The following is a 25,685-nucleotide window of genomic DNA, read 5'->3' as shown; positions in this document are numbered from 1 at the left end:
GTAAATCCTTATCTCTTAAGCATTAACAATGTCTTCTTAAAGCTGATGTTATTTGCTGTGTGCATGTGTTTCCCAGGTGAAGGGACTTGTGAAGCAGCACATAGACTCATTCAACTATTTCATCAATGTAGAGGTATGTTTTCTTGGTGGGAAGGGAGTGGCTGTTAGCAGTCAGAAAAAGCACGATTTCTTTATTCTTTCTTTTTTTCTTTTTCAGATAAAGAAAATCATGAAAGCCAATGAAAAAGTTACAAGTGATGCTGACCCAATGTGGTACTTGAAGTAAGCATTAAAATGATTTCCATACCAGTAATAGCATGTGCGCAATTTCATAGGTTTGTTATTGATTGTGAAAAGTTTATAGGCATCGTGTGGGTATAAATCAAGAGACTCTTTTGAATGACATATGCCTTATTTGGAGCATAGAAACGTGGAGCATTAAAGAAAAAGTACGTTAAGCAGACTTAATTCAGTTGTTAATGATGCTTTATGCCACTATTTTTCTGTAATTTCAGATGACAGAAGGGAGTTTCTATTTCTCTACTTGCAAGAGTATCTTTTTTCTTTTGCAAGTGTAGTTTAAATTTTAACTAACAAGAACACAGTTCAAATACAGCATGTTACTTTGGGAAGAATCATGGCTCCTTATTAATTAAAGCAACTTAATTTTTCAATAGATGTAGATTTCTGCTTCCTTCAGGTCGCTAGGAAAATATTTGTCTCATTGCTCATTTTGTGCAATATTTTGCAATATTTTTTTGTGTGTGTTAAAGGTACCTCAATATCTATGTGGGTACTCCAGATGTGGAAGAAAGCTTCAATGTGACACGACCTGTATCACCTCATGAGGTATTGATGTTTGCATTTTTCATTTTTTCTTTCAATTTACCTACATACAGCCTATTGTCAACCTGATGAATCGGTTCACATTTCAGATGTTTTTTTCATTGCGGCAAGGAAATACATTTCACACTTGAAAGAAGGTCTTTTTTTTTTCATTTAATATATATGTTACACTTCAAGCTTTAGCATGGAAGACATTCTGTGCTTTGGAGAGATTCTGTAAAAATAAAAAAAGCCATCTAGTGGTTGCCTCTTGTGCACAGCCACGTTGCTGTCTCCAGTGACCTGACTCAAATCTCATTTAAATCCATGGAAAGTAAGGCCAGTAACTCAGCCATCAGCAGTCCAATTAGATGTAATACAGAACAGCTCGCGGTTCTCACAGATTTGTAGCTAACATTAAATCGGTAGATAAGAATATGGACGAAATGCAGTGGGATATAGATATAGATTTTCTATATATGAATGAAATTCTGTGCAAAAGTTGTGGCTAATGACTTATACCCAAGAATCCAGGAATTAAAATGCTTTCTTATTGTACAAGTAAAGTGACTGTACAAGCAGAAGAGGGCAAAATAAATGCTTTCTGGAGTATAGTCACCCCAGATTTAGAATAGCCTACTCTTGCATCTCAGATGTATTCTCACTGATGCTTATTTCTAGTATGTTGTTTCTTTTTATTTTTCTTTCAATGGGTTATACTCATATGAAGGCCATAGTATTTTTGTAAATAAGATGTTGATTGGGTTAAATGAGGGATGCAATTGGGAAAAAAAAAGAAACAAAAAAAAAAACCAACAACAAAGACTGAGTTCTAATGAGTATGTCATAACATTTCTGTGTCAAAGGCTTATAAAAGTGCTTTCCAGAGGCACCTAAAATGATCGGATTTTCATAAGGGTCTGAGTATTTTATCTAGTTTTAATCAAATTTGTGAGTTTTTGTGTCCTTGGTTTGCTTCAAGGTCACGTCATGCATACAGGTAGGTGCCTGCTTTTCACCCTTAGGTGTCTAATGTCAGGAGAAGTTACCTCAAGGAAGGGGATACAAAATTACAAATACTGGAATATTGCACCGTTCTGTATCTGTGCCTTATGTGGACGAAGCACACGCAAGGAATTCTGAAGCCTTGTTTTCCCCAAGTAATGCTGTTGAAGCTGTCTAACTCTCCTTCTCACACAGTTCTTATGAGAGTTTTATTAACTATTCATACAGAAGAATTTAAAGTAATTAGAAATTAATGTATTTTCAGTTACTTTTAAATTCAATGAAGTTGCTCAGAGCACAGTGGGACCTAGTTTCCTACAAGTCACAGCTTGAAAACTGCTGGTGCACATCGGTATTTTATTACTAGAGAAATGATTTATTTTTCACGTGGAGAGAAAGAGTATCCAGTTTGCAATAATTCTTGGGGCATGTTTTTCCTTACAGTTGCATCTTCAATGCACAGGACAGTCCTAATTGCCTTTTATTAATGCATAGTCAATACACTGAAAGACTAGAAACATAAATGTACTACAAGTCTGAATCCCGATAAATCTGCAGTTCTGGGACTCAGAGGTATAAAATGCTCAATGAGATCAGAGATGTCCTGCAGTGAGTTGCTCTGTTGTGTTCTGCAAATGCAGTGAACCTTGTCTTGAATGAAGACACACAATACCTTAAGGGCTAGCGACAGCGATAGAGCCAGCTTGGGGAAAGCAGATGAGAAAGATCAGAATAGTATTAGATTGAGTCTTGAGCTATATAATGTCCTAGATATGTACATGCTGCTTCTCTTGTGATGTGATGAATTTGCAAATGAATTCTGGGAATCTTTAGAAAAAGTGATGCTTAGTGAGCCTTCTGTAAGTCATTTTTGGAAGCAGCAGCATACTGTGAGATGTACTCATGCTATTAAAAGGTAGCGTAGCGTCCCTTTTACTATTTTGTGTTTCCCTGCAATCAAACTTCCAATGACAGCACAACTTTCCTGCTGTTGAGAGTCTTCATATAAAAACATCCCTGAACTGAGCAGTGCAATCAGAGCACGTGGTTACTAGAGCACAGTCTTTGTGGCAGCTCTCCCAGTTAGGCCTGTTAGTTTAAATAAACAGTTCGGATTACGCTCTGCAGCACTGTCCTTTGAAGAGACAGATCTTACTGGCAGCTTTTGAAACATGGTGAAAATTTTGTTTGTTTGTTTCTTTGTTTTTTAAATAAAATACTTCATAAAGTATATTCCAGGTGCCATGAAGGGCTTAGTCTAGCTTTGCTTTGCTTGTTTTTTTTTTTTTGTTTGTTTGTTTTTGTTTTGTTTTGTTTTGTTTTTTTTCTGAGCACCTACCTGCAGGAGACAGTTTTAAGCTAACACCTAACGATATGACTGTTTTGGTTTTAGTGTCGCCTGAGAGACATGACTTACTCTGCCCCGATTACAGTGGACATTGAATATACGCGCGGTAGCCAGAGGATCATACGCAATGCATTACCCATTGGCAGGTCAGATATCAGATATCAAGCTTCTGGTGTTTGTTTTTATTTGCTGTTGTGTTGGGGAAAGTTTTTATTGCAAAATAAATGCAGACTAACCTTGCTTCCTCATTAAGAGACAGCAGGCAAATCTTGAGGAACAGCTATACAAAATATGAGTGTTAGGTTCCATTCCAAGATCTTGTTTTTCAAAAGCTGTCTCGTTTTTCGAAATGTCTCCTTCTAAAGAAGGATATTTGTTAGAATTGATCTAGAGATGGATGTTGTCTATATTTATATTGATATAAACTAAAGAGGAAACTATATGAAAGAATACAAGAGCTGCAAATCTCTTTTTCTTTTTTTTTCAAAATGGGAATAATCATATTTATTTTGTAGCCAAAGATGTTTTATTCAGTCTACAGAAAATGTAAAGGTGTCTGTGGGAGATGGAGGGTAAAACTTGTAATGCAAGCGTTGGTTCTTCCATTTGAAATTAGGCTGTCCTTCCAAATTGGTTTAAAACGGCAAAATAGCTGGCAGTTACGGAACAATTCCATTTAAAGGCAACAAAGATGTCTACCTTTTGTAGACAAGTTTTTTTAAATCAGTCCTGCTGGCTTTAAATGGCAATGGCTTACTGAGATGGTTTAATATGTGACTGTGCGTCTTACTGAAGTTGGAATACTCGACGTAAAGAGAAGATAGATATGTAAGGAGCTACACTTCTTCTAATGCTCTTCTATATCAAAAAATATACTTTGAATTTGTCAGAAGACCACAGCAGTGCAGTTAAACCATAAGCGTCTGTAGCTGTAGTAACGCAGTTTATTGTTCAGAGTTATTCTTTAAGAAAATATGTTTGAAGGAACATCTAAATTTGAGTACTTTGAATTATTTAATGGTTTGTGCTACAGCTAAATGAAAAAAGTTCATGTAAAATGCTTTTTCACTAAAATATTTGTTATCAATTTGTACACAGTACTTTAAATGTTAAATTATAGCTGAAGGAAAAAAAAATAGCCTAGACATTTGTCTTCGTCTCTCTAAAAACAAACAAACAAAAAAGTGGGTTGAAGAATACTTGTAAAGCATCCATAATTTACTGGAAAAGACTAAATTACTGCATAACAACAGTGCTCTGGATCTTAGATGTGGACCCATTCCTGTAAATTCTTCTCTTTCTCCTTCGAGGTGAAGTTACTGCAAAAAAAGTATACATTCTCCATTAAAAAATAAAGTTATGTCATAAAACTGATTTTAAGGGCCTACCTGCAAAAAGTATTTTTGCTGTTTAAATCTGCTAATATCCAGTTATTATTTCCATGGAAAGTAATTTTGTTCATCTAGGCCTAGTATTATGCCAGTGTCCTTTCCTCAGGTGAGTGCATCTTGGATGTTGTGCTTCGTGACATGGTCTAGTGGGTGATATTGGTGGTAGGGCGATGGTTGGACCAGATGATCTCAGCAGTCTTTTCCAGCCTTAATGATTCTGTGATTCTATATACAGTGCTCTTGCTTGGCATGCAATTCAGACTGGGACAGAAGAGCTGTAGGTTCTTTCCTCTTTTAAATTTTTTTTTTTTGTGGAATCACTGATAACTTACCTGTTTTAGAAACAACAACAAAAAACAAACAAGGCAACATCTTTGTGTCTTTAAGTAAAAAGGAAAACTTCCTTTGAATGCTTAATAGCATTCTGAATTAGTGTCTTTATTGCACAGAAATTTGATATCTTTATTTTCCTTTTTTTGTTGTTCCCATTCTTCATGATAACTTCAGATTTTTTTTAAGAAAATACATTCTGCCCTCATAAAGTGAATGACTTTCTATAGTGTCTTCTACTGTCTGCAAAATATTTTAGTGCTTGTAAGAGAAATAGAGAATAGTTACTTAGTGACATCTGTTTTTCTTGAGTTTTCAGTGATGGCATTTGCATCCTCCGTTTTGAGTTTCCTTATGCCAACTAGTTAGTATTTCTGATGTAAATAGTCAACATATCAGGCTTATCGTGTGTGATACAGGATTATGATTGTCATATGAGGCTTATTATCTCCAGGAACTGCTTTCTCAGTGCAGTGACTGAAACAAACAGATTATCTGTATAGAGCATTGGAGTGTTTTCTCCTTTTCAGAAACACAGAATTTTGAGTAATCTGTTTCCTTTTAAGGTATAAGAATATGAAAATAGTCAAGAAATCCGAATAATTGATAAGATCTGAATAAAAGAAATGAAAAAAAAATCAGGAAGAACTGCCTAATCTTAATTTCTGTTGGAGTAATTTTGGATGAAATATTTCTGAGGTTACTGTTGTGGTTTAACCTGGCCGACAGCCTGCCCACTGGCAGGACAGAGCGAGAAGCTGAAAAGTCCTTGGCTTAGTGTAAGCACTGCTCTGCAACAATTAAAACATCAGTGTGATATCAACATTATTCTCATCCTAAATCCAAAACACAGCACCCTACCAGCTACTAGGAGGAAAATTAACTCTATCCTAGTCGAAACCAGGACAGTTACATAGTAGAAATAGATTTTCACCCATATTTAAGCTTTATCTCAGAACGTATATGAAACATAGATCTTACAGAGACTCTCTGCTAAGGAATGAAGTTCTGTAATGTTTTATAGAAAGTCCACTTTTTGTAGAGGAAGACTAAAGGGCACGGAGGTCTTTTGTTAGGTGTAGAGGTGAGCTGATTTTATCTTACGCAAAATGTAATTTTTTGTTAGAAGTTAAGTGTGAACTATTTGAAAAGTTTCAGTGAAAAATATAAGAGTGGAAAGGTGTATCAGAAGCTGACTATTACTCTTTTTACTAAGAAATGCAAAATTGTTGCTACTGTAGTTATTGAATAAGCCAAACTGCTAGGAAGACTGCCATGTAATCACACAAAGTCACGTAAATTTGAACATTCCCTGACTTCATCATAGGATCCATAGAATAATTCAGGTTGGAGGAGACCTCCAGAGGTCTCTGGTCCAGCTTCCTGCTCAAAACATGGTCAACTCTGGGATTGGACTAGGTTATTCAGTGCTTTATCTGCCAGGTCTTGAAGACATCCATGGATGGAGACTGCCCAACTACTTCGTGCGGCTCATTCCACTGCTTGACTGTCCTCATGGTTTTGCTTTATATCCAGTCTGCGCATCTTTAGTTGTCCTGTCCCCCTCCCCTCCCCCCCCATTTTTTTTTTCTTTTTAAACTCTCAAGGAATATTGATTAATTTTTAATTTCTTGGAATATTTTTTTACCACTACATGTTGCTTCATAAACTGTTTGCTGCAGGCTTCTGTACTAAGACACCAGAGAAATCAGAGCTACTTCCAGGGAAACTTCATGCCTAGACTATGTATTACAGAAGCTCTCTCTCTGCAACCAGGAGGTGCGATCGCAACGTGGGAAATCATGTTGATGATTGTTCTGAATTTGACTATTCATATTTTTTCTGTCTTCCTTGCAGAATGCCTATCATGCTGCGTAGCTCCAATTGTGTTCTTACTGGGAAAACTCCAGCAGAATTTGCAAAACTTAACGAATGTCCCTTAGATCCAGGTACATTTGTCTTCAAGTTCCTCTTACCCATCTTGGCTTACAGTGTTAAATCCTTTTCAGCAGAGGAATATACCCCATCGGTATGGTTCCTGTCAGTGTAGGAACTTCTCAAATTTATGCCTGTAACTAAAAAAAATCAACAGGCTTTTGAAAACAATAAGAAATAGTCGACAACATGGAATGCTTGCATTTGCAGACAGAGCTTTCAACCACAAAAATAATACTACAAAATTTTGAAAAAGTTGAGATGTGCGTATGGTGTTGTACCGTGATGTGTTACATGGGAGCAGAGGTGGAGTTAGTTCGTGGAAATGAAATGGATCAGGGAAGAGGGAAGTATAATGGTATCCTCCAGAGCTGGAATCCTCATTTGCTGCATTCTGTAAAGTGAGAAAAATATTATATGATAATATTTGATACATACAGAGGTGATGAAGGGTTATAACGAGGAAGTTCTTTGCTTTTTATCTGTGCTGTGCTTGCTTGTGATGGCAAGATACAGTGATATGCTGTGCTGGACAAGCATTAGTAGCTAGCTACAGTTTAAGAGAGGAATCGAACGTGGCTTATGTGCAGATTCCTTAGATTGTCTTAGATACAACAAAGGCATTTATATTACCTTTTAAAATGTATTTCAAATAAATTTCTTGTTGAAGTGCTGGAGAGAGCAAGTCGGTAACTATGGAAGACTTACTCTTTGTATTTGATACCAAGTACATGAAATGGCCAGTTCTTTTTCGATGTCTTTAAGATATATTCTTCTGGTAGGCAATATTTTATCCAATTCTTAGAAATAATAATTCTGTAACATCCTTAAATAAGTATGCTTACTTTACAGTTTTTTTGTTCTGTTTGGTTCTGTTTTTCTTATTCAGCTTTTCAGTGTTAGTCTGACTGAGAGTTTTTCTGGCCACTTTTACTCTGTCCAAGTACTTTCCAAACAAATTCTTAGATCCCAGATACTGTGTGTGAGCCCGGCAAAAGTTCTGTTTAGTCTAATGGAACGTTTTCTTAGTTATCATAGGTTGTACGCAGAGTTTGTTCACTGTTTTAAGAGATAATTTGCTCTCCTGTTTTGTCCTTTATGTACTTGCTGTTTGCTTTGTAATAATTTGTATTCAAAGACATATTGAAAGAGGTGAGTAAGGTACAAGACTATTGACATGCAAAATCTTTCTTTTCTATTGAATAGGTGGCTATTTCATTGTTAAAGGTGTAGAGAAAGTCATTCTTATTCAAGAGCAGTTATCCAAAAACAGAATCATTGTGGAAGCTGATAGAAAAGGCACAGTTGGTGCTTCTGTTACCAGGTATAGTAAATGCCTGCAGTTACATAAAGGAGATAAAAATGAAGTTTTATAAGTTTGTTGTTGTAGCTGAAGTAGCTGTGTAGTTTTCTTCCTAAAATAGTTTAATGGCAAAAAGCTGTAAACATCCACTGGCCCTCTCTTGCTGCCATTGTTTTGTATGCTAAGACACCAATCCCCAAATCTGTTAGTAGTGTATTCCCACAAAGATCAGTGGGAGTTGCTTATATGATTCAGTATTCATCCCAGACTAGGAAAAGCAAGTTCTAATTTTTAACATAACACAGCGCACCTTTTAATTGATGGTGTCTGTCCTCATTTTGTAGCAAGTAACATGAAGTCACAGTGGTAGAAACAGGATGTAACCTTTTGTCTAACTCTCTCTGTCAAATGGCTCTAAAAGCTTTTAAAGGCTGTTGAGAAAGAAACCAAAATCAAAAGTTTTTGTACTGCACAAATTATTGAAAATGGCCAGGTAGTCTAAGTTTGGCCTTTCCTCCTTGACTGAGTTTTATTTATGTATTAGTTGCCTTTTGGTCGTGTTTTCAAGCTGTATGCTGGTATAATATGGTGTTTGTCAGTTTGGCGTGAGGGCTAAAGGCCTCTCACATCTTTCCTAGCTACTTTACTGTTCCCTGGTAAGCCTAGATAAGGTTACAAGTACAACTGGAAGTATTGTTATCTTGTTACTGTTGTTGCCACAGGACTTGTGCACAGATTGACCTTGCTGGCTACATCCAAGTTGATGTAAAAGCACGCACAGATGCTTCAGAAAAGTACAGGCTTCTACTTGATTTAGTTTAGTGCTGACCTTTCCCATCACGGATGATAATATCCTTTCACCTTGGAGCTAAGGGGGCATGCCCATCTGTTTTCATGTAATTTTTAAAGGAGGAGAAGGTGGGATTAATTCAGCTAAATGATTGCTTGAGCTTGCTAAATTTTATACAGATTCTAGGAGTGTCAGTGCAAATTTTCTGTTCCACATAACGTATTTTTTAATTTCAGTTCCACTCATGAGAAGAAGAGCAGAACAAATATGATTGTGAAACAGGGAAGATTTTACCTGAGGCATAACACTCTGTCTGAAGATATTCCCATTGCTATCATATTTAAGGTAATACAACTGTTGGCTTGAGGGGAAAAAAAAATAATCCATACTGTAGTTCAAGAATGAAAATTGACAGCAGCTCTCAAAAGTTAATACGCGCAAAGGATATGGCTGAGAGAAAGAAAGAAAGCTTTTTTTCCCCTGGGAAGTTGTCTTTGTTGGACAGCAAAGAGGAGAAAAAGTGCTGCAATTTTCTGTGAGGAGAGCATTGCTGTGCCAAGACAAATGCCTGCTACCCTCTTTCTGCTTTGTGAGATGCCTCTGTGCTGCTTGTGGTCCTGTTGCTACAGAAAATCGGAAGGGTTTTTGTTTCTTTTTTATGAGCTGTGTTGCAAGCTTGTTTTAAGGGTCTTCATTTCTGGTTTTGTTCTCCCTCAAACTCATGAACTGTTGCGATGCTCAATACCTGTGATTTCAGATCTGGTGAAATGACATAACCATGAACTGGTTATACATGGCTTCCAGTTATAACCATTAAGATAACAGCTTTTGGGGAAGCCTTACAATTCTTAGGCCTACTCCTAAATCCTTTAAGGCAAGGTGGCTCAGGGCACTAAAATGCTCCCCACTGGATCCCCAACCAGAAGTAACTTCTGTAGCCCCCTTACTGTCTTCACTGTAACGCTTTATAGCAAATTGGAGATGGGGGGGACAATCGCTAGAGGAAATAAATTGCCAGGAGAGGGCAGCACTTGCTCACAGCATCCAACGAGTTCGTGCCAGCACTGCTGATAACGCTGGAGTTGGCAACTACAGACTTTTGTGTTTTAGCACATCTCTTCAGACGAACGAGAGTTGTAAGAATTAGTTTTCTTGTAGGAAGTGTTTGGGTTTGGTACTAGAAAATAGCTCAGTAATTGAATTTAGACTTGAGAAGTAAATGTCTGTTATCTCTGATTACACTAATCTCTTCAAGTAGTTGGAGATCGCCCGTTTTTAGTGACCGGTGTTAAAGGAGATTGAGGAATGATTTGTGGGCAGCAGTGCACATAAAAGTGTCAGAATTAAATTCACAACTTTTCTATTACAGGAAAGTGTTAATGTAGCTCTTAATCCATTTGCTCAAGTACCAAACAGCTGGATTCCACCTTCACTAACAGACTTTTATTACATTTTGTCACCCCCTGCTGGTGTAGATAAATACCTGCCTACAGAAAAGTAACTGCTTAGAGTTATTAAGTTTGAGGAGGTTGTGGGAATGCTTTTTTTTAGCAGCATTGTACTGACCATTTGATCATGTTCTAACAATGAATGCTGTAGTTATCCACCTGCCTTTATATACCTTTTAAATTCTAGATAAATGGTACATAGTTTTTCAATTTATTTATTAAATAAGGGGTTAGAGTTGTTGGAAGTTCTCAGCAATAGTACTTTTCAAAGATTTATATTGATTTTGTTCAGCAGAGAATTAGTTGCACCCCTTTTAACGATTCTGAATGTCCCATTCTTGACCAGCACTTACTGTCTTTGTGAGTGGTCCTTTTCCTTACTTTTTCTTTTAATGGTATGTGAAATTGAGGCATATTCTGTCCACTTTTGATGAGTCTCCAGCTGGAAACTAATAACCCCAGATAGTCTTTTCAGTGAATTCTTGGGCAGGCACTGGCTTCTGACCATTCTTTCTTGGGCGCTGCTGTAATGTGGATATCGTATTGTTGTATTTAACTAGCAGAAGTCAAGTTACAAAGGCTATAGCCCTGAAACTGGAAAATTTCTTACCTAAGGATCCCCGAGTAGCCTCAGCTCTCTCATGCAGCAGTATTATGCCTAAAAGATTTTTTTTGGAGAAGAAAGGAGAATAATTCCTTTCTGCAGAGACCCAGGCCTTAGGCTTGGAGCATGGATCTTCCTTGTTACTTGTGTTCTTCCTGTCGTGTAGACATGGGATCACAGTCTACATTTGGCATGTGAGGGGCAAATTTGTACAGACAGTCCCAGGCCTGAAGTTTTGCCTTTGCATCCTTAACTTTTACTGTACTAACTGCTTACATAATTTCAGAGTAAAAATAAGATGAGAAAATGATGGCAAAAACCTACTGCTCTGGATTACCTACCAGACCAGCATCCAGGCTGCAACCAAGTTCCAGAGACATCTGTGTTTACTGAGACTAAGAGAATTTTTAGTAGTTAGTAGAGGACAGCTATCCAGTGCGTGGGCTAGTGAGAAGGAGACAGTTTTTTGTCAGGGACGATGGAGAGTCAGTAGGAGAAAAGTGGGCAATTTTGGGTTCTCTTTCTAGTTGCGGTGGCTTTCAGTGACTTGGTGTCATTGCAAATGATTTAAGATACAGATCTGTTCCAGAATATCATTGCAGTTTTATAGGAAAGCAAGCAAGTAAGTATTGGGGATCTGTGGGGATTTTAAGGCTACTGCAACTGTAAAGTGGAGGTAATAATATCCCTTAAACATTTTCATCTTAAAAGTGCGGGCTGTGAAGAAGAGAGCATTACAAATACCACCCACTGACAGAGCTGAGGCCTAAAACTCAGAAAGTGCTTTCTTTAACAAGAATCTAAGATCACTTTCATGTTTCAGGTATGACTCATGGGCACATCTTGGCTACATTTTAGGGAAAGACCTGAATGTATGTTGTTCTTCACCCTTTCTTTTCTTTCATGGGGAGGAAGGGAATAGTACTGTGGATCTAAAGGTCCCTTGACCTGGATAGATAGGGGAACTGGGTCACCCTAAAAGGGGCACCTGCCTTGCAGTTCATCCTTATCCATAGTCCCATCTAAACTGCAAGCCTGAATGAGCTGTTCTGCTGCTTTGCTTTTCTGCCATCCAGACCTGTAAGGATCTTTGTGACTGGCATATTTGAAGATTTAACAGATAGCTGTGCTGACCACATGTAGGTTGTGATTTTATGAAGTTTAACACATTGACCACAGCTAAATGAAATATGAGAGGCTACAAAAGGCATGTTACCGGGACTATTCTAGGACAGACTTGAAGTGTCTGCTCTTCAGATGTGGGGGAGTTCGTCCTCGTTGCTGTGCTAGCTTAAACATTTTTCCCCAAACTTTTTACTTGAAAGGTACAGAGGCATTCATGCAGCACTTAGATATGTAAATGCAGGTTTTGGTTTGAAGCAATGGCTTGAAGTGAACAGTTTTGCCCCCAAAGTATGTACTTGTCAAGATTTTTAAAGGGATGTGAACTCCTTGTAGTGGGAAGCATTAGACAAAAGTAACGTGCTTCCTGCTTACTGTGTAAGATTGCTTTATTAGTTAATATACACGTGCAACCAGAATGATATTTAGGATGTTCGCAGCTGACTTGCAACCCCAAGAGACCTTTGTTTTAGCTGTGTAAGTGTCAGTTGTGCACAGATCACAGGACTGTGTGAACTGTGCATTGTGTGTATTTTCACCTATGTCAGGCTTTGAGCTACACATGCTTTACTTGGGGGAACTCAGGTTTAGATGGTAACGAGCGTTAAAGGAGATGTGAAATACTGAGTTGTCCTTAAGGATGTTTCTGTTTCGAAAAACGTCAGGGTTACAGATGAGATGGTTCTGCTGTTTTTGCATGGAGCTCCCTACGTTTTAGGGAGTTTGAGCTGTTTGAAGGTAAGGACTATTTTTGTTTGGGGTATTTGATCTTGTTTTGGTATACTCCTGGGGGCTGAGGTAAATGAAGGTTGCGTGCTGCACCAGGACTAGTTGGAGAATGAAGAGAATTATACATAGCCTAAGGGGGACTTCAAAGTTGAATTTTATACCTCAGTAACTGGGTGAATTATTTTCAGTTTATGTGGGGACTGTAAGGAGCTGCTCTAGGACCTGTGGCAAAAGATGTAAACAGCAAGTCGAGCTTCATTTTTAAAAAATTGTGTTATTCTTGGAGCTGTTAAGATGCAGTTTTAGAGGAACAGCTGAGTGGTGGTCTTGCTGGACCCACAGAATTAGGGGTTCCCATGGCTGCAGTTTCATAGCTCGTATCTTTTGAATTATGACAGCTCCAGACCAATTCTGTCTGTGATGTCAACCTTGAACTTCCCTGACATCTTTTTAATCCAGTCATCTGCCTGTCTCCATTCTGTAATTTAGCCTGATGGACTGCAGAACTGCATTCTAGGGAAGTGCCATGGAAACGCCTAGACATCATCATTAAGACACAAGCTGGGGGAGGAAGAGCAAGGCTGACACTCTCTCATGCACACTTTATCACATCTTCACATGCATGTGTGTATGCACACGTGTGCACATGCATCACACACGCTTACTGTCACACACACGTGCACTTTGGGCAACAGGAACCTCCCTGGTCCTAGGAAGCAGTTGACCCCAGTTGGACCACTTTATCCCACTTGAACTCAGGATAATATGAGTATTGTTAATGTTTGTTTTGACTTGTCCCATGTCCATCAACTAACAACTTCCCAACCATGCTCTTCATGAGCCTGCTGCCGTCTCCTTTCTAATCCTTTCAGTGCTCCTGCTAAGTTATCCCTTTGCAACATGTTCTTCCCCTCTGCCCCCCCTGTAAAATTATCCCTTTGCAACATTGCCTTCCAATCAAAACCAAAACAAGAGAACTCGTCTCTAGCTTTGTTTTAATGTTAATTCTCTTTCCGTCAGCTTTGTCCTGGGATCAGATCAGTAGCACTTTAAGCATGGGACCCACTTCTGCTTTGCATGGTGTTCCTGTAACACAAACAACAACCCAGGAACATCGTGTTACTCTGTAATGATGTTATAGGCTAATTCTGGAATATTGGTTTTTGGGGAGTGGGAGGGATTTTCATGTTTGGTGTTTTTTTGTTTTTTTGTTTTTTTTTGGACAAGTGCAACATTAAGGCAGAATTTCCTGAAAAAAAAAAAAAGGAAACCAGCATGTGTCTTTTGCTTGTTCTGTTAATGCTGCAGGTAGGTATATTGGCGTGTGCTACTCTGTGCGTGGTTATAGAGAATACATAAGGGAATATGTGGATTTACTTGTAGGCTACTGTATCAGCATTTTTTTCAGTTATTTGGCCAAGTTTGTAGTCATTACTCATAAATTAGTTTTCTTCCAATTTGCATTTATCTAACGATACAGCATACAGTGTTTGGTGGCAGATCCCAGCCTTACCCACCCACAAATTTTGTATTCTCATGTGAGTTTGCTGCTGTGAACCTTAACTAGAAAATCCACACTGGTATAACAGTATGTCCTATTTAAATCTTTTTGTTGTCAGACTTTTAATCAGAGTATTCATCTGAAGTTGTAAGAAATTATCAACCCTTTTTAGTTCACCATGGCTTTCTGTTTTCAAATGGACAAATGAATGTAATAACACTGCAGGATGATTTTATTTTTCTCCCTGCTTGTTTTGTTCACTTTTTGCATGACTCTTACGGTCTGGTTGCCATCTTAAAATTAATTTGGTGGCAAGAATTAGGGTGATAGCTTATCGACTTGCATGTGATGTGCTTCAGATAAGTGTTCCCGGTATGTGTCCATAGAATGGTTCAAAGAATTCCCTTAAAATGTTGTTCTTATGAAGGCTAAGTGCAGTAATGGTGTCCGTCAAGTTGTGGTTCTTAAACTGGTTTGCTGGTCAGCTCTCAAGTCCTAAGAGTGTGAAAAATGACTATGGTAAGGCTTTCATGCTTTTGTAGGCTTCTGTATGAGTCTGGCTCTCAAGTCATAATGGATTTTGTTAACTTCTCTACTGAGATTTTTTAATTTTTTTTTTAACTACTGTGTGACCTTATTTGAAAGGGTGAGGAAGCATAATAATATTTGAAAAACAGAATCCGAACTACAGTACTATCACAAGGGACAATTCTGGTTCTGAAATGTACCTTGAGATCAGCAGTATGACTGCTTAGTGGGAATGAGCTATGATGAAACACTCCTACCTGGTGAAGTAACTCTGTCTTGATTTGGCAGTCAAATCTGTCCGAGATGGTGGAGTTGTGATCTGTGCTTTACACAGAAACTGGAATGTCCTCACATGGTTACAGGTGTGTGCTACTTTTGCACTGCTTTTAATTTCTAATAAACCACAAGGTGAGGAGACAGTTTTAAGTTAAAGGAACCTTAACCAACCACATCTTGTTGAAAAAGAAAGAAGGGAGAAAAAAAGAAAAAGCTGGATACTCCACAATTAGGGCAACAGTTTTGCAGAGGGATAGCATTAGCTAGGCGTTAAGCAAAATAACACCCAATGAAGGCAATAAGAAGGAAAGGTATTCATGCATTTTTGAGGAAAATGTAACTTTTTGGGTTGCTGCCAGTTTCTAACGAGAACCAGAACGCTAGGGTCCACATAGGCCATTATTTACAATGGTCTTTGTGGCAGGCAGTTGGAAGAATAATATGAACACAAACATAACTTCCTCACAAACTTCTGAGAAACATATTATAACTCAGACAGAAGAGGTTTAGTGAGATTATTCTGTTTCTTGATATGGCAGAGCTCCAGCCAAATGTGTGAAGGGGGGAGCTTTAGCACCATCTGGAATCCACAAAGGCCTTCACTGCTGGCTGCCACCTTGAAACACTTACTGGTAGAGAGATTTCTCTAAACCTGTTAAGCGCTTTCTTAGTTTATTAAGCTTTTTCTGCAGCATAAAGTCTAACAAGGTGTCCAAGGATCAGTGAAATAATAGAATGGCTTTCAAGTGGGATTGTGTAGTGAAGTCATCTTCTAAATGCAAAGAGCTGCAAAAGAGGTAAAATGTAAAAAATTCTCAAATAGAACGTGCTGTATCATAGACAATTGAGTGTGCAAAATTGCTTGTGGTAAGAGACCATATGTAATATTTTAAGTTATTTCACCTTTATTGTAGGTTCTGAATTGGTTTTGGTTGTAACACACGTAGGGTTGTTATTACCTGGTATTTATTTTTCTTAAGAAAACCACAGAATTTAACTCCTGTCAGTGAAGAAAAAGACATTCTCCAAAGTGTGTGTGTGTGTTCCTGCTGCTTATCAAGATTTCCATATCGGGTTCTTCCATAGCTAGAATATGTGCTGCCAGTGCCAGATGGCACGGTTTCTGAGAGAAGAACTAGCTCTTCTTAGTAGTAATGCAGACAAACAATACCAAATTAGCATAAGCAAATGTCAGTGAGTTAACATAAAGCCTGTGCTGTTTCTGTCTATTCTTCTTTTCCTAGGCCATGGGTGTTGAAAGTGACCAAGAGATTGTACAGATGATTGGCACAGAGGAACATGTGATGGCTGCATTTGCTCCTAGTCTGGAAGAGTGCCAAAAAGCTCAGATTTTTACACAGATGCAGGTGCGTCTTTTCACATAGCCAGAAGCCATAAAATCTAAAGATGATGGTGTTGACCACTTTGCTCTGTCAGCAGTCCACATACACTTTGTGTTTCAAGGTGGATTGTTTGTTTGTTTGGGGGGGAGGGGGGCAGTATTTTAAGCTGAGGGTTTTAAGGTCGACAGGCCCTGGCAAAAGTTAGGCTTTGCTCTATATTGCCTAACTGAAAAGAAACAAAGTCAAGAAATGCTTTGTTTTCAGAAGTCCAGGCTTATGTTTTAATGTATGTGACAAGTAGTGACATCCATAAGATTAGTTTTTTGAGGATAATTCCCACTTTTTAAGAAATGGCATACCCCTGTTTCTTAGAAGCCCCATTGACGTGGACATGACCATTTCATTGTGAGCAGATGTTATCCTCCAGTTCTAATTTCTTGTAGTATAACAGCCACCCTTCATCCTGCTAAAGACTGGCCAGAATTCTCTTCAGCTCATGTACTTTTTTAATTTGCCAGCACGCAGTCCATTTTACTGGCTTCATTTCCATTGTATGTACGTATTAATTTGCTAAAGGAAGATCTTGAAGATAGGTTTGATTCTTGCTATTTCATTGTAAATATTATAAAATCTTTCCATTTGTTATGTTGAGCGTTGTTAAAGTGAGCATCTTTCTAGTTTGCATCTTTTGGGACTTTTCCAGCTTAGAGGTAGCATGAAAGCCTTATAAATTCAGGGTCAGAAGAGTAAAACGGTGAAGCTGGAGGAACATACAGAAATGTGAGACATCCAGGAAAGCAGGAAAACAGAAATACAGAAGTTACTCTATACAAGAAATGCTAGATGAAACGAAAAGAAATTGAGTTATTTTGGGAAGAAGGTTACAAACAGATGGAAAGGATAGTCTGTCATGGAGTGGAGAGGGTAATTCTTTGGCATAGGGGGCATGGCTTCATTTCCAGACAGAAACTTCCCTGTGTGGTCCTGGATTGTTTCTTTAACTAGTCTGACTTTGAATTCTGCAGATTCCTTCCCTTTCTTTGAAAGCTAGTAAGACTAAGAATCCATTAATGATTACACGGTACTCTTGGAGACAGATGTGGACACTACACAGTAACATTTGTGCCTAGGTTGTATCTCACTGTTTAACACTTGGATTAAACTCAGCAAGTACACAAAAAAATGGAGATGAAAAGTCAAATGAAATAAACTAGATGTCTTTGGGATTTACATAGTCCTTTTTCTTATATATCTGCAATGTCCATTGTTTAGTATTATAGAAATCATAATCTTTCACTGCTTCCAATTCCAAATGTTACCAACATAAATAACATTGTATATTTTATCATAACCAATTGTGTCAATTTTTTTTTCTTTTTATTAACATCACTTACATAATTTGTGTTTTGCACTTTGCCTGAAGTTTGTATCATCCGTGGCTCGTGAGATTGTGCTGATTGATTGAGGAATGCATGTAGATGTCTTTGTATATTTTTGTAGGTTACAATTCTGATATTAACTCAAGTTAATTGTCCTGTTTGACAGGCACTGAAGTATATTGGAAACAAAGTACGAAGGCAAAGGATGTGGGGAGGCCCAAAGAAAACAAAGATGGAAGAAGCACGAGAGCTGCTAGCATCAACTATTCTGACCCATGTTCTTGTATGTAATGTTTTCTTTAGCTGGAGTAAAGTTGTGTGGTTCTTTTTAAAGTTGCAACAATTTCTCTTGCTACTTTGTCCTGTTGATGTCTCTGAGTGCTACTGTATCTGAAATCCTCTGTGCAAAAAGAGCTGTGGACCTTGTTGTTCTAGGGCTCAGCAGACTTCTAGTAAAATCGTGCAGCAGAGGGTAAAAACCACGAAGTGAATAACAGAGTGATCATGAGACTTAAGATGCTTTTGGAGTCCATTGGGTAGAGAGATTCTGTTTGGTCTGTGTTCAACCACTGTCATTGTCTTGCCCACTTTAGAACACAGTGGTGTAGGAGCAACTTTGGTGCTAGCTGGGAATTAGATAAAAAAACAAATCTGCAAGATATTCACAATGTAAAAATTTCTACTTAAGGAAAATTTGAAGGCGTTATTTTTTTGTCTTTTGAAAGATGATGGCCAAAAATGGCATCAGTTGCAATTGCATCAGTCCTTTTGAAAAGAAAACAGGAACTGATGGTCTTACAGGAGGTGATCAGGATGCAATAATGACAAGTTGTAAATGAATCTCTCTCTCATCTTCCTCACAAGAGAATGTTCCTATAGTATAAGAACTTAAGTTTTGTCCTGGTAAGTGTTGGGAATAAGAGAGGTGAACTTCTGGAAAGTGTTGTTTTATTATAAGGGTGAAGTACAAATTTGGTTTCTGTGGTCAACACATGAAATGAGGCAGTTGCACGTCTTGGTAGGTAGTTGCAAGTCTTTAATTGGTAGATATGCAACAATTTGAAAATGAGCAGAAAAAGATGGTCCTTATCACAAGGTGAAGCAGGTTTTAATAGTCTGTGAGAAACTGTTCCGTATGGAAAAGTCAACACAATTTTTACGGTGTGAGCTTTGTTGGCATGGATAAAATGTCTTTGCTTTGTAGCTAAGATAATGTAAATCATCCTCAAACTAAAGAGGAACATTTGGAATGAGTCAAAAGTAATCCTAGTGTTTATGAAATGTTGCACCATTGAACTATCTATCATCGTATGTAATTTCTTTAGCTAGGCAGTATCAGCTGTTAGTTCAGGACCTTATCCTTACAGCTTACACTTTTATTCTGATTTGTTTTCCATTTACTGCCTGTTTCACTGTCACTAACATATATTACTTGTAGCATTTTTAAGAAGGTGAAGTGCACAAATCCCATTTGTAATTCCCTGATCAGCCCAGATTCCCTTTTGATTTAAATATGTGTCTGAGTAACAGCTAAGGAATTGATCCTGCAACATCAGTATGTGCTTGTTTGTTTGTTTACAGGTGAAGGAATTCAACTTCCGTGCCAAATGCATATACACAGCAGTGATGGTGCGCAGGGTAATTCTAGCTCAAGGAGAAAATAAAGTAGATGACAGAGACTACTATGGAAATAAACGTTTGGAGTTGGCAGGGCAGGTAGGTTTTTTCTTCAGAGCTAAGGTTCTTCTGGGATTTTGTTAGTAGCTGTTTTTAAAAGATGCAAATAAGAAGCATCCCAGTCTTCTCAGTTGAAGAGTTTTTCCTCTCATTTTATTTTCTTTGGCTTTTCTGTGTTGACTCGTAGATACGTCAATTGGGACTAAAAAATGTATTCTCACTTCCGTTCTGCCTCTATGCCAGATAAAAGGACAGAAATGTAGAAATAGTGCAGCAGTTCTAGTTCCATCATAACACTGTTAGTGCCAAGACATCAACAGTAAGATCCATCTTCCAGTGTCCCTATGTAAGCAACAGGGTAATGAACTGGAGTCGAGTAGGTGCCAAAATACTAGGCCTAGGCTGTGCCACTACGGAGAACCCAGCTTCTGTAGCAGCTCACAGAACAGTCTCTGGAGCCTTCGGTAATTTGGAGAAGCCCCTAGAATTGCTTATTTGTTGTCAGCTGCCTTTCTAGCCTCTGAAGTAGCATGAATCAACAAAGTGTATGGTCTGAAACCTTACTAGACACTTCTTTTTGAGCAATAAGCTCTGTTCTGAGCCTTCAAGAGAGGAAGCACAAACACTTGATTTGTTTCAGAGGCTCTTACTGTCTTTTCTGGGTGCAGCTGTGTCTGCCGAAGATGTTAAAATCCCCTACTGCTTCTGTTTGTCCACCAGAAGGATGTTACAACCTTCAAGTTCTGGCAAAAAATGACTAGTGGGTAAAATCTTCAGTTTACTGAGGGCAAAGCTAGAAGGGGTTATTTGAATCTTGAAAATAGGTAAATTAACTTGACTGACTAGTGAAAATGGAGTGCATAGACTTCCGTGCTTGCAGAATTTTGACACTGGAGGTAGAAGCAGTAACAGAGGGCTGCAAAGGAGAGGACGGTTTGAGGTATCTGACTGGCACCATTCTTTTACAGAGAGGTTGGTGGTTTACAGCTCTTGGCCAAACTTTATTCTCCTAAAGCAGTGGGAATTTGCCTGTTTGGTGAAGGAACAGCTTGGTTGCCCTGGCATGGATGTTTCCTCACCATGTGCAGTTATTTGATTATCCGATTTAGACAAGAATTTGATTTTATTGCTGTGCTCTGTATGAATTTAAGTTGGAATTTTAGCTCTCAGTATCATCTCTGGTTATTAGAAATCCAGACAGGTTTACATAACGCACCAGCTTGGAGAAGCTACGCACCTCAGTTCCACACATCATTTGTATTTCTGTTGCAGCAATGGAAATGCTCATTCGTATTGTACTTTTTAAGATGTCCTTGCATATGGCCTTATACGCCTCTTCCCCTTCCCACTCTGCCTTGTCTTCCATCCACACATGGGAACACACACACACACTTGCACAATCATTTCAGAGTAAAAGTAAAAACGTGCTTTGCATCCTAGTTTTCTGAAAAACTAAGATGACACTCCTGAACACACTCTGAGCACAAATAAAACTATGAAAACTCGTAATCAGTTAGGAAAGAAATTCCTTTCTTTAAATTAGTATGGGACTGTCCATCAAGCTTCTACTCTTGTACCAAAGCAGAATCTACCTTTAAGGCGTAATACTCGATAAGAAGACAGTGCAGTATTCCAGTTCAACAAATGTTTCAATATGTAATGGATTTATTTGTGTTTTTTATTTTTTCTGTTGTGCTGTTGCTGTAGATCAGTGTGACTGTAAGCAATGTAGTTAGTGCTCTGCCATCACATTGTCCTTATTTAACTGGATTGAAAAACAGTTGGGCTTTCCTAGCAATTTAGAGGCAGAAAATAGAGCAGGTAAAAAGTTTTGTACAAGCTGTAAGAAAAAGGCTTCTGCGCACAAATGTTAACAGATGAAGTCATTTTAAATTAACTGGGAAGGGGGTTTAAATGTAGAGGATCATCATAACAAAGGCAGTGCATATTTTTTCTACATCAAGGAGAACTGTGCAGGGGGGGTTGTAACGCTTGATTAAGAGTAGTTCTGGATTCCTCGTGATATTTTAAAGGCTCATTTCAAGCTGAACACTTGAATTCCTCTCTGCCATGTTATCAGTGTAATATTAATTTGATTGGATTACAGACTAAAAAGCATAGAGATCATTTGTCAGTTTCTAAATGTTTGTGTTTAGCTAAAGTTTGTGTGATTAAAATGGGCAGCGAGGTTTTTTTTGTTTTGTTTTGTCTTAATGCCAGCGTGTTCCTGGAATAAAAATCCTGTTGATTTAAAATTTGAATAAAGAAAAAAAAAGAAAAGATTCCCATGTGAGGAGAAAAACATAGCGGTCTAAACAATGTAAAGACATAAAAGGCATTGTGTTTATAAAGATGTGTGAAAACAATAGCTGCTAATTTCACACCCCATGGGACAAGAGAGTACGAAATGTGCTTTAGCTTTAGATAACAGAGTTGTATCCACTAGCCAAGCTGGTTTACAGAGCTTTCTCTTAGTCTTTCTGCCACTAGAGGCTTGGTAGGCCAGGTGCCAGCTGAGGTGTTAGCAAAACCTACTGATTTCAGGCTTAATCTTTTCACCTACCTTTTCTGTTTCCTTAATGTGTTCATTATTTGCTAAGCATTACTCTGTTCTTTGTCCTCATTTTTTTTTGTTTCTAATGCAGCTTGCTTTGTATGGGTGAGATATGGAACAGCACCAAAATCCGGCACCCTGGAAAGCAAGGGATTTCTACCCTGTGACAAAAGAATACCGCCTTGACTTCAGAGATTGCCTAATCCCAGCTGTTCTGATAATATAATTAAGGCTGCCTAATGTCTTTAATTTCGCAACCAGTTTGTGTGAAAGGGAGAATTTGGCACTCTAAAGGCTTAAACGCTAAATAGCAATCTCAAGGCGCCTAATTAGAATTCTCTGACATTAAGCTAATTGGTGAAACTGTATTTCAGCAGCTTAACTTCTTTATTAATTTTTCTTTGGATTTTCAATGAAAATCAACTGATGAGCTGTCAGTATTTTTTTTTCTTAAATATAATTTGCTCTTTAGCGATCCTGTCTTAAGCAGGCTGAAAGGCCCCGGACTAACTATGAAATCCACTGAATATTATCGCTGGCATTCCATCCTTTTCCTTTAATCACTTACTCTTGACCTAAATAATGTGGTTATTGTGAGACTCTGTCTTGCCAGATAGTCAGAGCTCTTACAGACTGAGAGTCTATGAGTGAAATTAGCAAAGTGTAACGCTTTTCAGACTGGCAAACACGAGCAAGTTCATGTACTTGGGGTGTAACTTACTTTACTAGTTCAGAGAAGAGGAAGGATGATGTGACTTTATAATCCCTACAGCATGTGGAGTTAGGAGATTTGATTTCTTAATCATAAAATTTTTAAAATATGAAACCATTTCCCAGAGTGACCTTTTCGTTAACTGTCCTGCTCAGAAACCTGTTGATATTGTATGTATAACATAATTGATTTCAAAAGATTTTTTATATAACAAGACTTTCAGACATCTTAAAACTGCATGTATCCCTTCCCTTTTCCCTTCATTTGAAACACATCCCTCATAATCTATTTTTTTGAGACACCAGTAAGTTCTCCTTAATATGATGCTTCAGAGAAGGTGTTTTTATTTCTGAGGAAATTCTTCTTTAAATGAGCTGTAACATCACAGGTGAGTTGCAGGTGACTGGATTTCTTTTGATAGGAGCGAGAGGGTATCATCTTGTAAAGGTGAGTAGCACTGTAAAGATCAGGAAGGGCAAGAGGTTCTCCAACACCTTCCTCTTGTACCAAAGCCAGGTCAAAAAAAAAAAACAAAAACAAAAAACACTTAAACAGTTTCCAGCAAAGACTCTCTGTCCTAAATGGAAATAGGATGCCATTTTTGTCAAGAGTTAACAAACCGTGTGTGTTTGTGTGGTTGGTTTACAGTTTAGTAACTGAGCAGTAAGTGTTCCCTATATATTGTAGAGTGTTACTTGCTCTTGTTGAGTGGTCTTACTCTCTGTTAAGGCCAGTGAGAGTGTTTTCTTGCAAGTTGTGTGTCTGTCTTGAGTTTCCAGTGTTTTTTGATTATTCCTAAATGCATATGTAATGCCAGTGAAAAGGGTATTTTATCATTTAGATAGTTGCTTTACAGTACCATCTGCCAAATGTTTTGGCCAGCCCAGCTGGGACATGTAGGTAGAGGAAAGCAAGTGAAAACTCGTGGCCCATCCCACTGATAGAATAACGTGTGGTTTGCTTTCTTTGTTTCCAGAAGGGAAAGAAATGTTACAACTATGTTTAATGGAGACAGTTATAATTCAGTTTAATTCTGTACATACAGAGATTAAGTTGTACAACTGACTCCAGGAAGTCTTAGCTTGTGATGGCCAAAAATCTAGCTCGTTCGGCCTCACGGTGACATGTACACTGGGAACTACCATTTCTGGCATTTGGTAGCTGCTGCATTTTTAGTCCTTCTGACATTTGGAGCTGCTGTAAAATCAAGTCCCTTGACAGGATTGCCAGGTTTTAGAATTTACACTGCTCGCTAATCATTGTGAACACTTAAAATGTGTCATACAATGTAGTTTTAAGTATTTTGGAAAACTGTTAGTGTCCGCAAGGAGAGGTTGAACAAGCTGTAGAATCAAAGCAAATCAGAGAGCAAAAAAGGTCAGGCTAGAAACTTTATTAGCATTTTTCTTTTATGGAGATTTTAAGAACTAAAAGTAATTAGTATGCATATAGAGGAAATAATTGGCTTAAATCGCAGCACTTCTGAAGAGTTGTATTGCTATGTTTTTTCCCAATTCACTTGTGTTAGGTAGCTTCATTGTTTTATTTTTTTACTTTTTTCGGGAGAAAAGTGGAAGGGCAGTGCACCTTTCAGATAGTACTGCTTGTGGAAAAAGATGACAGGTGGCATCAAGTGGGCAGTCTGACTGTGTGATTGGTTTTTCATGGATTCTGGTTTTCAGAAAGTAGCAGGATAAAAGTGTATCTGAGTGATGAAGCTGCCTACAAAACCTGAGATGCATCTTTCCACCTGTTGAGAGCAGAGCTTGTATTTGAACCTTTAAAAAGTCCTTAGTTCTACTTGTCTAGGAGTTACGGTAACTGCTCACCTTCTGTCTTTCATTCTTGTCCTGCAAACTGTGCACTGCCTCCAGACTTTGTCCTGCTGAGTTGCTTTCCTTAACAGCCTATGACAGTTGCATGGGTATCTGTCTTGTCCATTTTAAAGAGCTCCTGGGAAGGGGTACTTTGAATGGCCTTTTCTACTTTCAGTAATAGAATACCTCAAAGTGACTCTTCACTTGTTGCTTTACTACAATTATTGCATCTAGTATTAGAACAGAAGCTGGTCTAGTCTCCAAATCATGTGTGCAATTCAGGATTGTGCATTTAGGATATTAAATATTTAAAAGATGTCACTTTGCTTTCTATTATAAAATAATCTTTTTAGTATTGTGCTTCATTTTAAGAAGCAAAAATCTTGTGAGAAAAATATAAAGTGAGAATCAGACAGGATATCTTTTAACTGACCAGAATTATAAAGGTAGAAATATTAAAACATCTGTTTTGTTCCCCCAGTTTCCAAGACCTGGAGAGGTATCATTTGTCCCTTAATGCAATTGTTTTGTATTTCCAGCTTCTTTCTCTTCTATTTGAAGATTTGTTCAAGAAATTTAACTCTGAGCTGAAAAAGATTGCTGACCAGGTGATCCCCAAGCAACGTGCAGCTCAGTTTGATGTAGTGAAGCATATGCGTCAAGACCAGATCACTAATGGCATGGTAAATGCCATCTCCACAGTAAGTATTTTTTTTTCTGCATGATGAAATGGTGTAAATTTTATTCTCATGATTCTACTGTCTTTAGTCAAATCTATCTAACTTTCTTTATAGATTAAAACTGCAAAACTCTGTCATGGGCAGGGCTTTTGGAATTCACTGAAGAATCATTAATCATCAAACCACTTTTTATTTTACCATTTATTTCAAAGTGGTGTTTGGAGTGTTTGTCATGGAATGGTAGAGACGAGCACATTTCAAACAGTGATTGTGTATGTTGTGTATGTATTTATCCAACTTGCTGTCTTGTATGTTCTGCTTTATTATGTGTCTCGTGGTATTTTTTATTACCTGGATTTAGGTAGGGTCAAGCTGTATTGGATGTCCA

At 38.0% G+C, this 25,685-nt stretch overlaps 1 protein-coding gene across 2 annotated transcripts in view; it reads left to right on the top strand.

The window, feature by feature from the left end:
- POLR3B (RNA polymerase III subunit B) overlaps positions 1 to 25,685 on the top strand; it is a 74,347-nt gene that overhangs the window by 2,960 nt on the left and 45,702 nt on the right. For both annotated transcript variants that reach the window (XM_083802541.1, XM_083802542.1), the window contains exons 3-13: positions 77 to 133; positions 218 to 282; positions 774 to 849; positions 3,224 to 3,324; positions 6,757 to 6,848; positions 8,041 to 8,158; positions 9,164 to 9,272; positions 16,380 to 16,502; positions 18,024 to 18,140; positions 19,439 to 19,573; positions 25,157 to 25,318. In XM_083802541.1, the coding sequence (XP_083658667.1) occupies positions 77 to 133; positions 218 to 282; positions 774 to 849; positions 3,224 to 3,324; positions 6,757 to 6,848; positions 8,041 to 8,158; positions 9,164 to 9,272; positions 16,380 to 16,502; positions 18,024 to 18,140; positions 19,439 to 19,573; positions 25,157 to 25,318 (1,155 nt within the window). The remainder of the gene's footprint in view (positions 1 to 76; positions 134 to 217; positions 283 to 773; positions 850 to 3,223; positions 3,325 to 6,756; positions 6,849 to 8,040; positions 8,159 to 9,163; positions 9,273 to 16,379; positions 16,503 to 18,023; positions 18,141 to 19,438; positions 19,574 to 25,156; positions 25,319 to 25,685) is intronic.

This window comes from Anser anser (genome assembly GCF_964211835.1).
Source record: "Anser anser genome assembly, chromosome: 1".
In the NCBI taxonomy this organism is placed as follows: domain Eukaryota; kingdom Metazoa; phylum Chordata; class Aves; order Anseriformes; family Anatidae; genus Anser; species Anser anser.
Note: the sequence above shows the minus strand (reverse complement) of the source record. Positions and strands in the feature narration are given on the sequence as shown.